Genomic DNA, 15858 nt, shown 5'->3' with positions numbered 1-15858 from the left:
TTTCTGGCTGAAAAGGTCCGACTGAATCATTCCGTCGGACATTCCGATCGTGTGTGGGCTTCATCAAACTTTTTCTTTCTAAAATTCTGACGGACCTAGAAATAGAACATGTTTCAAATCTTTCCGACAGAATCAATTCCTATCGGCAAAACCGTTCGTCTGTATGCTATTCCGACGGACCAAAAACGACGCAAGGGCAGCTATTGGCTACTGGCTATTGAACTTCCTTTTTCTAGTCCCGTCGTACGTCGCAAAGACCGTCGGAGTCTATTCTATTGGAAAGTCCGGTCGTGTGTACGTGGCATAAGACTACTTTCACACTGGCAGCGCCGGCCGTTAGCGCTAAAGCGCCGCTCGTCTTTAGCGCCGTTTTCGATGCGCTTTTGCGCCACTTTTTGGCCGATAGTGGGGCAGTTTTTACCCCAAAAAAGGGCAAAAACTCCCATTTTGCGGCACTTTCAAATCGCTTTTCAGGTGCTTTGGAAGCGCTGTCCATTCATTGCAATGGGCAGGTCATTTTGGGAGCGCTAAATACAGCGGGATGTGGTGGGATACTCCAAGAAAAAGAACTTTGTACACGGAGGAAATCAATCTTCTTTATAGCTTAAGTAGTAGTAGTAGAGCCAGTAGAGCAAAGTCCCCTTAAAGGGGTTGTAAACCTTCATGTTTTTTCACCTTAATGCATCCTATGCATTAAGGTGAAAAAACTTCTGACAGTGCCTGGCCCCCCAGCCCCCCCCCCCCCCCCCCAGTTTTACTCACCTGACCTCCTTCGATCCCTCGGCCGAGATGCGCTATACCTCTCTGCCCGGGGTTCTCGGCTAAATCTATCTCCTATTTTGTAGACATTATAACTTTTGCACAAACCAATGAATATACGCTTCGCTTATTGTGATTTGTTTTTACCAAAAATATGTAGAAGAATACATATCGGCCTAAACTGAGAAAGAAATTTGTTATTTTATATATTTTTGGGGGATATTTATTATTGTTTTTTTTTTTTCAAAATTGACGCTTTTTTTTGTTTATAGCGCAAAAAAAAAAAAAACCACAGAGGTCATCAAATACCACCAAAAGAAAGATCTATTTGTGGGAAAAAATCATGTTTGGGTGCACCGTCGCACGACTGCGCAATTGTCAGTTAAAACGACGCAGTGCCGTATCCCAAAAAGTGCTCTGGTCAGGAAGGGGGTAAATACTTCCGGGGCTGAAGTGGTTAAAAAACTATTTTTTTTACTTTTGTTATAATACATATCCAGAAAAAAAAAAATGTATTCATCAGTTTAGGCTGATATGTATTCACATGTAATCACTCTCTGGCCAGTCCCTACTCTGCTCTGCAAAATGCAAATGCTCCAGTGGATATAGTGCCAATATGGGGCAAAGAGGTATGAGTTGTAGGAGAGCTACAAAGTTCAGATCTGGTCACTGACCTCCAATGCGATTTGAGCCCAGGTACTACCGGTATATATTTTACTTCTTCTGCTCTGGTCTTGATAACGTTAGGACCCTAGACTGCTAGAGAAGCACTGGGAATCGGTCTAGCTGTGGACAGGATCAGAGGATGGGGTAAGTATATCTCCTTTTATTGATCCCCTAGACGTAAAACAAGCACTTAACCCTTGCAGTGCTGGCACAGCGTCACTGCAAGCGATAATTTGTTTTCTGCCCCGGGGTTGGGCTTTAATTCTTTGATAGGACAGACCGGGATAAAGTCTAGTTTACAACTGGTAATGAGATCTGCAAGCACAGAACACACAGGGTTAATTATGTTTTTTCCCAGCCCCCCCTTTGCATAGCGGAGAAAAATGTCAGTTTTGGAGTCCTTGGAAAAGAGCAAGTAATATAAGCAGCATATTTAAATTTTTCTTATAAGGTGTGTGATGTGAATGAAAACACGTAACGAATATAAAGCAGGTATTTTCCCGTGTTGGCTGCAAAAATGGAAATACACTTTAAACTGGAGTGTCCCTAGCTAAATTTAGTCTTGTTTGTAGCTGGGCTGTAACCAGCCTGAGCTTTGTTTATATGTTCTGTCCTTGCTAGGTTACTCCTGAACTCAGGACATTTCTGTCTACTGCCAAAAAGGTTGTCTCAAATAGTTTGTGTACAAAGTAACAGTGTATTGAGTGATGAGTATTTATCTGCCTTGGGGCTCATTCACACTTTGCTTTGATGCAGTGATCCTACGATCGCTAAATCACTTTTCCCTTTTCTTCCAGAGTGAACAGAGTGGTCAAATGACTGCCGCTTAACCACTTCCATACCGGGCCTATTCTGGCACTCCTCTCCTACATGTAAAAATCATCATTTTTTTGCTAGAAAATTACTCAGAACCCCCAAAGATTATTTATGTTTTTTTTAGCAGACACCATAGGGAATAAAATGGCGGTTGTTGCAACTTTTTATCCTGCTCGGTATTTGCGCACCAATTTTTCAAACGCTTTTTTTGGGGGGGAAAAAAAACAGTTTCATGAATTAAAAAATAACAAAACAGTTAAAGTTAGCCCAATTTTTTTGTAAAATGTGAAAGATGATGTTACGCGAGTAAATAGATACCTAACATGTCACGCTTCAAAATTGCGCACACTCAGGGAATGGCGCCAGACTTCGGTACTTAAGAATCTCCATAGGCGATGCTTTAACATTTTTTACAGGTTACCAGTTTAGAGTTACAGAAGAGGTCTAGTGCTAGAATTGTTGCTCGCGCTCTAATGCCCTGTACACGCGGTCGGATTTTCCGATGGTAAATGTGTGATAGGACCTTGTTGTCGGAAATTACGACCGTGTGTAGGCTCCATCACACATTTTCCATCGGATTTTCCGACACACAAAGTTGGAGAGCAGGCTATAAAATTTTCCGACAACAAAATCCGTTGTCGGAAATTCCGATCGTGTGTACACAAATCCGACGGACAAAGTGCCACGCATGCTCAGAATAAATAAAGAGATAAAAGCTATTGGCCACTGCCCCGTTTATAATCCCGACGCACGTGTTTTACGTCACTGCGTTCAGAACGATCGGATTTTCCGACAACTTTGTGTGACCGTGTGTATGCAAGACAAGTTTGAGCCAACATCCGTCAGAAAAAATCCTAGGATTTTGTTGTCGGAATGTCCGAACAAAGTCCGACCGTGTGTACGGGGCATTACACACGCAGCGATACCTCACATGTGTGGTTTGAACAGCGTTTACATATGCGGTGGGCTACCGGGGACAGGATCGTTTTAACTTTTTTTTTTTTTTTTTTTTTATTGTTTATTTTACTTTTTCTTAATATTTTTTTTACACTTTCTCTTTTACATTTTTTTTTAACACTTTTATTCCTATTACAAAGAATGTAAACATAGGAATCATTCGTGACAGGTCTTTATGGAGAAAAGACCCCACATCTCTCCTCCAGGCTGGAAAACATGAGATTTAAAAAAAAAAAATTCACGATCTCATGCTTACCAGCCGCTATCGTGGCTTGGTTTACTATCGCGGCCCAGACGTGCCGTCATAACGCCGCGCCTGGCCCTCCGCCGGTCATAGAGATGACTGGTGACCATCTGGTCACCGGAAATCTCTATGGTCGTCATCCAGCGATGGCCGATTCTTTCTCCGGGTCCCTGATGGCACTGGAGAGTTTGGAGAAGCACCGAATGGTGGAGGGAGGGGGGATGTCCCCTCCCATCGCCTGTAAGAACGATAAAGCATTTTTATGGTGCACAGAATCGCCGGCTAAAAACGAGGATATTTGAATGATGCCTGTAGCTGCACCCATCATTCAAATATTCCCACTGAAAGTCAAGGACATCATATGACAGCCTTGGGCTAGAAGTGGTTTCTAATCTAGTACTAGAGGCAGCCTAGCATAAGACTAATGTGTCCTTTGGTATAGGCTCTGGGCACCATCTTGGGAGAGCCTGTGTCCAGTTTTGAGTTCTTGCAAGATTTTGGTAGCCATCCTGGGAGACAGGAAGGCTAAAAACAGCTTTTCCTGTGCCATCAGGGTTCCCTGCGGTGGGACAATTTTAAGAAGAGACATGACCTTGATTGCGGTGAGAGACAGTTAGGGCTTTGGTGTTGCCTCACCCCTGAGTTGGAAGGGTAGAGGATCTGGAGGACAGATAGTTCTGGAAATGGGGCAGAGAGTTGATACCAGCGACAGTGCTCAGTGAAAGGAAAGGTTCCCTTTGGTGGGATTAGTAGGTGCCCTAAAAACCCTTGGGAGGACCTGTGAGTAGTAGATAATGGAGTACTGAAGAACTGTGTACTTAACCTGTTGGATTTGTAATGTTGAGACTACCTTACTGCTCTCAGAGACTGCATAACTCTTTAAGATAAAAACTTGTCTCTGTAGAGACTGTCCCCCTGTTCTTTGTGGGTCCCCCCGTCCCTGTGGTTAGTTCCTGCTACATATTTTTAAAAAAGAATATTGTTTTAATTTACGCTTTATTTATTGGCAGACATAAAGTCTTTCATTATATATCCTATGTAGCGCAGGGGCGGATCCAGAGTCTAGTCTCGGGAGGGGCACTGGCAGAAAAAAAGGTGTTGCTTACAGGGCCAGATTAAGAGCAACATGGGCCTGGTGCTAAGGATTTTGGTGGGCCTTTTTATGGAAAAAAATAAAATGAAAACACAAACATTTTTTTGTTAAATTTAAATTAAAGAGAGAGAGGGGTGTGAGACAGTGGTTGAGAGGGGGGGTGATAGCAAAATGGGGGGGTTGAAAGAGAGGGGATGAGAGGGAGGGGGAGAGAAAGGGGGTGAATAAGAGAGAGAGAGGGGGTGAGAGAGAGGGGACGAGAGAGAGGGGGTGAGAGAGAGGGGACGAGAGAGAGGGGGTGAGAGAGAGGGGGTGAGAAAGGGGGTGAATAAGAGAGAGAGAGGGGGTGAGAGAGAGGGGACGAGAGAGAGGGGGTGAGAGAGAGGGGACGAGAGAGAGGGGGTGAGAGAGAGGGGGTGAGAAAGGGGGTGAATAAGAGAGAGAGAGGGGGTGAGAGAGAGGGGACGAGAGAGAGGGGGTGAGAGAGAGGGGACGAGAGAGAGGGGGTGAGAGAGAGGGGGTGAGAAAGGGGGTGAATAAGAGAGAGAGAGGGGGTGAGAGAGAGGGGACGAGAGAGAGGGGGTGAGAGAGAGGGGACGAGAGAGAGGGGGTGAGAGAGAGGGGGTGAGAAAGGGGGTGAATAAGAGAGAGAGAGGGGGTGAGAGAGAGGGGACGAGAGAGAGGGGGTGAGAGAGAGGGGACGAGAGAGAGGGGACGAGAGAGAGGGGGTGAGAGAGAGGGGACGAGAGAGAGGGGGTGAGAAAAAGGGGAATAGAGAGAGGGTGAAAGAGAGAGGGTGGTAGGGGGTGAAGGGGGTGAGAGAGAGAACAGGGTGAAAGAGAGGGGATGAGAGAGAGAGGGGGTGAGGGGGGTGAAAGAGAGAGGGGGGTGTGAGTGAGTGGGTGAGTCTGTGGGAGGCACAGCATAGTACATAACACGGGGGGGGGGGGGGAATAGCACAGTACATTACATGGTTGGCACAACACATTACATGGTGGATACATGGATACAGCACATTCAATGGTGGGCAAAGCACATTACACGGTTGGCACTGCCCAATACAGCACATTACAAGGTAGGCACAGTTCATTATATGGTGGGCACAGCACATGACATGGTTGGTACTACACAACACAGCACATTGCATGGTGGGCACAACACAGCACATGCACACGGTGGGCACAGGACCTTATATGATGGGCAAAGCACATGACATGGTGGGCACAACACAGCACATGACATGGTGGGCACTGCACATGACATGGTGGGCACTGCATGGCACAGCACATTACATGGTGGGCACTGCATGGCACAGCACATGACGTGGTGGGCACAGCGCATTACATGGTGGGCACTGAATGGCACAGCACATTACATGGTGGGCACAACACATTACATGGTGGGCACTGCATGGCATAGCACATTTCATGGTGGGCAATGCAACTGCACATTACATGTTAGGAACTGCACATGACATGGTGGACACTGCTGAACAGCACAGCACATTACACAGTGGGCACAACACACTACATGCTGGGCACAACACATGGCAGGGTGGGCACAGCACATGACATGGTGGGAACTGCACATGACATGGTGGGCACTGCATGGCACAGCGCATTACATGGTGGGAACTGCACATTACATGGTGGGCACTGCATGGCACATCACATGACATGGTGGGCACTGCACATTACATGGTGGACACTGCAAGGCACAGCACATGACATGGTGGGCACTTCACATTACATGGTGGGCACTGCAAGGCACAGCACAACATAGGGGGCACTGCACATCACATGAAGGGCAATGCAATGCACAGCACATGACATGGTCGGCACTGCACATTACATGGTGGGCACTGCAATGCACAGCACATGACATAGTGAGCACAGAACATTACATGGGGGGCACTGCAATGCACATGACATTACATGGTGGGCACAGCACATTACATGGGGGCACTGCAAGGCACAGCACAACATAGTGGGCACTGCAATGCACAGCACAGCACATGACATGATGGGCACTGGGCACAAGAGAGCACTTTACATAGGGGGAAGCTGGCAGTCTGTCCCCTAGCACAATAATTACACAACACCTCCCTAACAAATGTACTGACCTTATCATAACAGCATGGGAGATGTCCTTCCTCCCGGGCTCCTGCTGGTTAGGAGAACATCAGCGCCCCTCCCCCAGACAGCTCCCAGACACTGAGGATCTGTGTCAGTGTAACAGATGCTGTGATAGGAGTCAGGCATCGGTAGGCATGCTGTTTGCAAAGTGGCATGCATAGTGCATACAATCCTCTCACCTGCTACAGCCAAGGAAGTTCCCTTCCCTCACTCACTCACGCCACGCTGGAGCTGTCCCTGGAGAAGATGGAAGGAGGAGGTGGGTGGAGCCAACATTCACACACTAGGCGTGGAGGAGGAAGAAGTTAAATCCTCCTCCACTCGCTCCACTCTGAAAGCTGGGACCTCCCTCTCCTCCTCCTTGGCTCAGACATGACATCACTGGTTGCTACACGCCAGGCGGGCAGGCGTTAGCAACCAGTGAGAGTCCAGGCCAGAAGCGTGGCCGTTCAACAACACCAGCGCTGCTGCTGATTCTAAACATTGAGAGAGACACTCGGCAGTCAATAATATTTCTCGGGGGGAGCAATTGCCCCGTTGCCCCCCCCCCCTGGATCCGCCCCTGATGTAGCGGGCACCTATTTTTAGGTAGGTGACCCTTTTTGCTAGCCTTCTATGTCAGGTAAATTTAGACAGGTTTGTGCTATTACAGCAGGCCTGTTGTTGTCAATTTCCATTTGAGTGGCAGGTAGTTTATGTGTTAGTCTCGGCCAATCATTGATTTGCTTGGTAATGCCCAGGACTCTCATATAAAAACGGGGTCACATGCTGTCCGAGAGTGAGAGTTCGAGTCCAGTCCTGCTCTGAGGAGCGAGAGAGCCAGCCTGGTTCCAGGAGGGGAAGGTGGAGGTTTTTCCCCTCCGGGGAGCCAACGGAGCTTCACTATGCGAGAAGGGAGGAGAACCGGTCCTCATGGAGGAACAGAAGACATCTTACAGCATGTAGTCGCTGATGTCGTTGGCCGCCCCTGCGGGGAGGGGAGCGGGCCACAAAGGGGAAGAGGAACTAAGAATCATTGCGGGAGAAGTAAAGACAAGCGGAAGGAAACTGGGTGATCGATCGCTTAGGAGCAACACACGGGCTATTGATCAAGTGAGTGAAAAGCCTAAGTGAGGGGTACTGTCCAGAGGCTGAGGGAAGTTGGTACGCAAGTCAGCAAGACAGGTGGTTGTGACCTGTGACTTTGGTTTCAGCATTGCCCCGGGATTCCAATCAGTCAAGCGGGAAAAGGTCATTCAGAGTGACTCTTCTTTAGCTCAACTTGGAAGTACCATGCGGATGGGAAGTAGTGGTAAAAAGGTAGCGGTGAAGCTGCGTGCACATATATAGAGATACAGACTGTTCTTAGAAGTTCTGCAGATAAAGACATTATTTAGAGTGACTCTTTATTGTTTATTCTCTATCAAAAATCTACTTCCATCTTCCCTGATAAAGTAATCATCCAGTTTTGAATCGCTATCAGCCGCAATGTTATGAGTCTTTGTAAGTGAAGCAAAGGAAAAGATCAGAGATCAACCAAAGAGCATCTCAAAGAAAGTCCTTCTCCCATCCCAGTTTATGTTGATTAATAAAGCATTAAGAAAAAGCATTAAGGACTGTGACTTTTAAATCTATGGGCTGCGAGGGAGGGTTGAGTGGGTTGAGTAAACGTGAATTACAGATATAACAAATATTCAGCCGTTCCTTCGGGGGTAAGCGCTACACCTATAACTTTTGTAGTTTCAATGGCTATAGGCAGTGTGTGTGATCCTCAGCTATGACTTTACTGCTTCCCATGAGTCTAGCAAAGAGGTCAACCTCAACCCTGCCAAGGCCTTGATGGCCAGGCCTTTGCTGTCAGTCAAATGTTTTCCTTTTCTGAAGTGGAGTGCATTCTCCGCATATTCCCATTAAGAGTGCTCTAGCTTTATGGTGTCATGATCCCCTATCCTAGTAGATCCTCCATACAAATATGTGGGAAGTGTACCAAGATGAGACTTGGCTGTAGCAGAAGGAGCAGGGGCAGCACAGAGATCCTGGAGATCAGATCCTACTTCATTACACTGATCACCACATAAAAAAAAATGGAGAAGCTGTACTAACAAAATGTACATTGGTTTTATTGTCGTGTTCTATTGGCCAAATGTTGTGGTAACTCTTAGTGCTGGTTCACACAGGGGCGGCTTCAAAGTCGCCCGACTCCCGTGCGACTCTGAAGTTGCCCTGTACAGTGCGGCTTGCAAAACGACTTCTGTAATAGAAGTCAATGCAAGCCACTCTGAAGTCGCCCCCAAGTAGCACAGGAACCTTTTTCTAAGTCGGAGCGACTTGAGTCGCTCCTATTAGAACGGTTCCATTGTACTGAATGGGGCGCGCTGACAAGTCGCCTGACAGGTCGCCCCTGTGTGAACTGCCGCTTATTGTCAATTGCATTCTCGCATTAAAAATAATAATAGAAAAAAAAAAAAAACACAGAGGGTTTTATATCACGTTAAGTGTTGCCTTTCCATACTAACAGGTCAGCCGGTAGAAGAGGGCGAGACGGTCCATATTCTGAAGGAGAGGGGGCACCATACTCTTCTCATCACCCACGTGTCCAGTGAAGATGAGGGGCAATATACCATCACTGCCCGCAACCAGCATGGAGAAGAGGAATGTTCTGCAGAGCTCTATGTAGAGGAACCCAGACTTTCCACGTCATCCCACATGTAAGAACTCTACCAGGTTTTTCATCACCCCAATAAAATCCGCCTCCACATGGGAAAGAAAAAAAAAATATTTAAACTGCCCCCCAAATTCTATAACTATCATTCATATTAGATGTAAAAACGTTGGCACAGTTGAATGATAAGTACATCTTTCTGAGTAAAGCTGGCCTCCAGGCTTCTCCTCAGTCTTTGCACAGCTGTACAGAATCCTCTCCTGTACGGAAATTGCCTTCTCTGATTTTAGTGCGCACTGTGAGCCAGGGGCGTTGCTAGGTCTACAAAAGATCTGGGGCTAGAGCCCATAGCAGTGTAGTAAAGAAAGTCATACGCTTGGGCGGGCATACACATGTATATACAGTAATATACATGTGTGTGTGTGTATATATTGCCAGAGAGCCCCCCACTTACATCAGGGTCCCCAGAGAGCCCTTCCTTACATCAGGGTCCCCAGAGAGCCCTTCCTTACATCAGGGTCCCCAGAGAGCCCCCCCTTACATCAGGGTCCCCAGAGAGCCCTTCCTTACATCAGGGTCCCCAGAGAGCCCTTCCTTACATCAGGGTCCCCAGAGAGCCCTTCCTTACATCAGGGTCCCCAGAGAGCCCCCCCCCTTACATCAGGGTCCCCAGAGAGCCCCCCCCCCCTTACATCAGTGTCCCCAGAGAGCCTCTCCCTTGCATCAGCATTCCCAGAGTGCCTCCCCCTTGCATCAGGGTCCCCAGAGAGCCCTTCCTTACATCAGGGTCCCCAGAGAGCCTCCCCTCTCCTTGGGGACCCCTACAGAGACTCTGGGCTATGGGCCCCAGATTCGGGGCTATAGCCCCAAAAGCCACCCCCTAGTGACGCCACTGCTGTGAGCTTTTCATAATGTGCATTAGAAGCTGCAGCAGGTTATTTAGAAAAAAGAACCCAAGGGGACGCCAGCTAAGTGCAGCATCGAGAGGTTTAACCACTTGCCTACCAGACATTTCTCTCCTACATGTAAAAATCATAATTTTTTTGCTAGAAAATTACATAGAACCCCCAAACATTATATATGTTTTTTTTAGAAGAGACCCTAGAGAATACAATGGCAGCTTTTTATCTAGCACGGTATTTGCGCAGCAATTTTTCGAATGCGTTTTTTTGGGAAAAGAAAACAGTTTTGGGCTTTCAAAAAAAACAAAAAAGTTAGCCCAATGTTTTTGCATAATGTGAAAGATGAAGTTACGCCGAGTAAATAGATACCCAACATGTCACGCTTCAAAATTGCACACGCTCGTGGAATGGCGCCAAACTTCCCTATTTAAAAAATCCCCTTAGGCGAAACTTTAAAAAATGTTTACTGGTTACATGTTTTGAGTTACAGAGGAGGTCTAGGGCCAAAATTATTGCTCTTGCTCCAACGTTCGCGACGACACCTCACATGTGTGGTTTGAACACCGTTTTCATATGTGGGCGGGACTTATGTATGCGTTCGCTTCTGCGTGCGATCTCACAGGGACAGGGACGCTTTCAAAAAAATTTTTTTTTTTTTTATTGTTCATTTTACTTTTTTTATTTTATCCAAAAAAAATTTTGATCACTTTTGTTTCTATTACAAGGAATGTAAACAGCCCTTGTAATAGGAATAAGCATGACAGGTCCTCTTTACAGAGAGATCTGGGGTCTATAAGACCTCATCTCACCTCTAGGCTTGAAATAAAAAAAAAAAAAGATCACCGCTTCCCAGCCGAAGCGGCGCCATTTTTTTTAATACAGAGGCCGGGCGTGACGTCATAACATCGCGCCCGGCCTCCGAACGATCATAGAGACTCCGGCGGACCAGACGGATCTCTATGCTAAACATCCGGGGCCGGCGGATCCTGTGACCGACTCGCCGATCGTAGCGGTGAGCCGGTACAAGCACCGGAGGGCGGCGGGGGGGACCGCCCCTCTCGCCTCCTGTAAGAACGATCAAGCGGCGGAACAGCCGCTATGATTGTTCTTATGCTGTGCAGATTCGCCAGCTCTAAAAAACTATATCTGGATGATGTCTGTAGCTACAGGCATCACTCAGATATCCCCGCTCAAAGCTGGGGATGTCATTTGGCGTACGGTGGACGGGAAGTGGTTGATCGATTTTTAAGTGCAAATTCACAGAGATAAAATGTAAAAGAGCTTATCTGCAGCCATCCCATATCTGCTGGAAACCGTCCGCCAGGGGAGACCGCATGCAGTGGCCGGCAGTGTGGAGTGACTGACTGCTGCACTTAGCTGGCGCCCCCCTTGGGTTCTTTTTTTGTTACTTCAGAGATTTGTTCTTGTCTCAGGTGGAGCTGCCTACTGAATTACGACATCTATTCTATGGGACTCTTATGAGCTTTACAAAGTGGATTTCCATGGATTGTTTTGTATTTTCGCTCACCTGCTCCCATTAATAGGTTCATGGGGTGTATAAGTGGATAGGGTACTAGCAGCTGGCGCCATATTTAGATTTGTTGTATTTGTAGCAGGTCAATAAGAGCTTCATTTGCTGGCTGGAGGGCATCCAGCATCATCTAGCCCTTTATTACCCAGTCTTACTGCCCCTGGCCTGCCACTTTCAGTCATTATATTTCAGCTCTTTCACGGAGGCACAGTATCACATGCCGTAGTCTGCATGCAAATGAATCTTGCCTAGGAACGCCCACTCCTCCAGACTAACCCCACCCATTAAGGCATTTTTATATTTGCATAACTCCTCCCATGAGCCAGCCCACTGCTTGCATCAGTGCTGAGGACTGTTCAGAGCAGTACTGAGGTTGTCAGGAAGCTTTGCACAGCACCATCCATGATCATGATTACCCATGAGCCTGTGTGTTGGCTCTTAGGAGGAGTTATGCAAATATTAAAATGCTTAAGGCCCCTTTCACACTTGTGCGACTTGTCATGCGACTTGGGAGTACATGTCAAGTCGCACGACAAGTTCTACCCCATGATTTCCAATGATAACCATTCATATCTGTGCGACTTCAAGTCACACTGACTTCAAAGTAGTCCCTGCACTACTTTGGTCTGACTTTGATAGACCTCAAGTTTACACAGGCATTCCCTGAAATCGCTGCAAAATCATGCAACTTTCAAGACGTGGCAGTGTGAAAGGGGCCTGAAGCGGAGTTCCACCCAAAAGTGGAACTTCCACTTTAAGCACTCCTCGCCCCGCTGACATGCCACTATTGGCATGTCATTTTTTTTTCGGGGGGGGGGGGGGGGCAGGTACCTAGTTTTGACAGGTACCCAGCTCCCACCTCTGCTCTCGCCTCCTCTCCCCCTCCCTCCCTGCAATCTTCTGGAACACATCACAGGTCCCCCGGAAGATTGCCCGGCCACTATGAATGCGCAGCACGTACTGCGCATGCGCAGCGCATCTTGCGCATGCGCAGAGCGTCTTGCACATGCGCAGTGCGCACTCGGCTGTAAAGCCGCAAGCTGTCACAGCCGGGTGCCCACACTTGCAATGCCGGTGCTGTGCAGAGGAGAGGGAGAGGAGCGAGGCTTCAGGCGGCCGCATGCTTGGACCGTGAGACAGGTGAGTGTGTGTTTATTAAAAGTCAGCAGCTACACTTTTTGTAGCTGCTGACTTTTAATAAACCTAAAAAGGACTGGAACTCTGCTTTAAGGGTAGATGCCTGTCTGAAAGAGTGGACATTTCTAGGCATGTTGCATTTGCATACAGACTCCCCAGGTAACACCCATATGTGATACTAAGCCTCTATAAATAAAAGAACTAAAATCCAATGAATGAAAGATGCAGGACATGGATAATCAGGGGAGGAAAGTAGACATGTGCGCTGACAAAAAATTTGTTCATTTTCGTCTCATTCGTTTTTTTTTTTTGCTTTTTTCAGAAATTCAGAATTCAGAAATTCAGAAATCCAAAAATTTCCGAATTTTCCGAATTTCGAATTTCCGAATTTTAGAATTTACGAATTTCGAATTTCAGAATTTTCAAATTTCCGAATTTTGAATTTTCGAATTCCGAATTTTCCAATTTTCCAAATTTTCAAATTTCCGAATTTTCTAATTCTGAATTTCCGAATTTTCGAATTCCGAATTTTTGGAATTCGGAAATTCAGAAATTCAAAAATCCGAAAATTTGAAAATCTGAAAAAAAGAAAGAAAATCAGTCAAATTCGAAATAATAACTAACTAATAATAACTAACTATTAAATTATAGGTATTGGAATTTCCTTTCAAATTTGGCTGCTTGTGAACGTAATGAACACAAATTTATCTGAAGTTACAAATTATCTGAAATAACGAATGCCGCATCTAAACAAATGGAATGGAACAAATTAATAATAAATAATAATAATAAAAAGGTTTTCTTATTATTATTGTTATTTATTATTATTAGATCGTTACGTTCCATTCGTTTAGATAAAACTGATAAAATCGCGTTTTTAACGCTTCTTTTTTACCTGGCGTCGGTACTAGCTTTACAGCTCGTTTTCTATAACGCCCGTGGGCATGAGTCACTTTTTGTAGCTGCTAACTTTTAATAAACACAAAACCGAGTGGAACTCCGCTTTAAAGTGAACTCAGCATTTAAAGGTCATGTACTGCCTATCCAAATAAATATGTAAATATATAAATGTATATATCCTGGCCACAATTCTATTTTAAGCAAAAAAATTAACTTAACAAACATAACAAGAATCCTAAAGCTAAATGCCAGCCTTCCCTTCAGTCTTGCCTAGTTGTACCGGCTCCTCCCCCGCACTGAATTTGCTTACTCTGATTTCACTGCACACTGTGAGCTTCTCATAGTGTGCATTAGAAGCTGCAGAAAGTCACATAGAGACTGCCTCATTTCCTGGCTTGAGGACGTCCAGCATCATCTAGAGCTTTCCTCTAGACATGTGCAATTCGTTTAGTTCCGAATTCGTTTTTTAATGAATTTTGACAAATTCGTTCATTTCCGAATTTCCAAATTTTTCAATTTCCAAAATTTCAAATTTCCGAATTTCGAATTTTCAGAATTTCTGAATCTCCAAATTTCCACAATTCAAAATTTCGCAAATTCGGAAGTTCGGAAATTCGAAATTTTGGAAATTTGAAAATTCGAAAATGGGAAATTCCAAAATTCGAAATTAGGAAATTCAAAAATTCAAAAATTTGGAAATTTGAAAATCCAAAAATAGGAATGAAAATCTGAACATTCACAGGAATGAAAATCTGAACATTCAAAAACCCGAAAATCTGAAATAATAACTAACTAATAATAAATATTAAATTAGAGGTATTGGAATTTCCTTTCAAATTTGAATACAAATTTATCTGAAGTTACGAATTATCCGAAATAAAGAATGCCGTATCTAAACAAATGGAACGTAATGAATTAATAATAATAAATAACAATAATAATAATTAAAATAATTTTATTATTATTATTTATTAATAATTTGCTCCGTTCCATTTGCTTAGATGCGGCATTCGTTATTTCAGATAATTTGTAACTTCGGATAAATTTGTATTCATTACGTTCACTAACAGCCAAATTTGAAAGGAATTTCCAATACCTAAAATTTTAATAGTTAGCTATTATTTCAGATTTTCGAATTTTCGGGTTTTTGGATTTTCGCATTTTGAATTTCGAAATTTGCAAATTTTCGAATGTACGAATTAACAAATTTTCTAATTTACAAATGTACGAATGTGCGAATTTATGAATTGCGATCATAACACGTAAAAAAAAAAAAGGAATGAAAAGAAAAACGAATAAATTATTTGGCAGTGCGCATGTATAGTTGCAGGGCACTTGGGCATTCAGAAGAAACATAAGATGAACAATTGAGGTAATGTGAGAATAAACAGAATGATAGGACAGTTTAGGTTTCTACATCTCAATACTTTATATTTTCTTGCAATAATATCATAACTCCCTTCAGATCCAAGCTTGAAAAGATGCCTTCCATCCCAGAAGAGCCGGAGGTGCAGGACATTGAGGTGGAGGGAGTGCTCATGCCGGATTTCCTGCGACCACTGCAGGACCTCGATGTGGTGGAGTCCCGTGAGGTTCAGTTGGAATGTCAAGTAACTGGCCTACCATATCCAACCATCACCTGGTACCACAATGGAAAGAAGATCCAGAGCACAGATGACCGCAGAATGACCCAATGTGAGAATTTCTCTTGTTGAAATGTTATGGGTATCAATTTTTTAGGGGGATTTCCTTTTGCTACCTGTCCTAGAGATGCAATAGAAAGTGGTAGGAAATCAACCCAAAGTAAGAGGAAATGCCCTCTTTAATAGTTGTCTCTACAACAGGGGTCCCCATTAAAACATTTCCCTTTTCTTCCAGTGACAACTGTAACTTTTTGGATTTGCCACCATTTACCACCACTTTCTGTCCTAATGGTCACCAGACAAACAGAGTAAATCTCCTCACCAGAGACACAGAAAACAATTAAAAGCCTACGATATCCAAAGCTAAAAAGAAAAAAGCAGCCTAATGTTGAAAATCTGTTGGTCAGGGGGTATCTGTAGAGGCCTTATGCCTA

The 15858-nt window shown here is 44.9% G+C and overlaps 1 protein-coding gene across 3 annotated transcripts in view; it reads left to right on the top strand.

Annotated features, from left to right (window-relative positions):
- The window catches only part of SPEG (striated muscle enriched protein kinase), a 476968-nt gene that overhangs the window by 326820 nt on the left and 134290 nt on the right, over positions 1-15858 (top strand). For all 3 annotated transcript variants that reach the window (XM_073634316.1, XM_073634315.1, XM_073634317.1), the window contains 2 exons: positions 9168-9357; positions 15247-15476. In XM_073634316.1, the coding sequence (XP_073490417.1) occupies positions 9168-9357; positions 15247-15476 (420 nt within the window). The remainder of the gene's footprint in view (positions 1-9167; positions 9358-15246; positions 15477-15858) is intronic.

This window comes from Aquarana catesbeiana, linkage group LG06 (genome assembly GCF_042186555.1).
Source record: "Aquarana catesbeiana isolate 2022-GZ linkage group LG06, ASM4218655v1, whole genome shotgun sequence".
NCBI lineage: Eukaryota > Metazoa > Chordata > Amphibia > Anura > Ranidae > Aquarana > Aquarana catesbeiana.
This window is presented reverse-complemented; position numbering and strand designations above follow the sequence as displayed.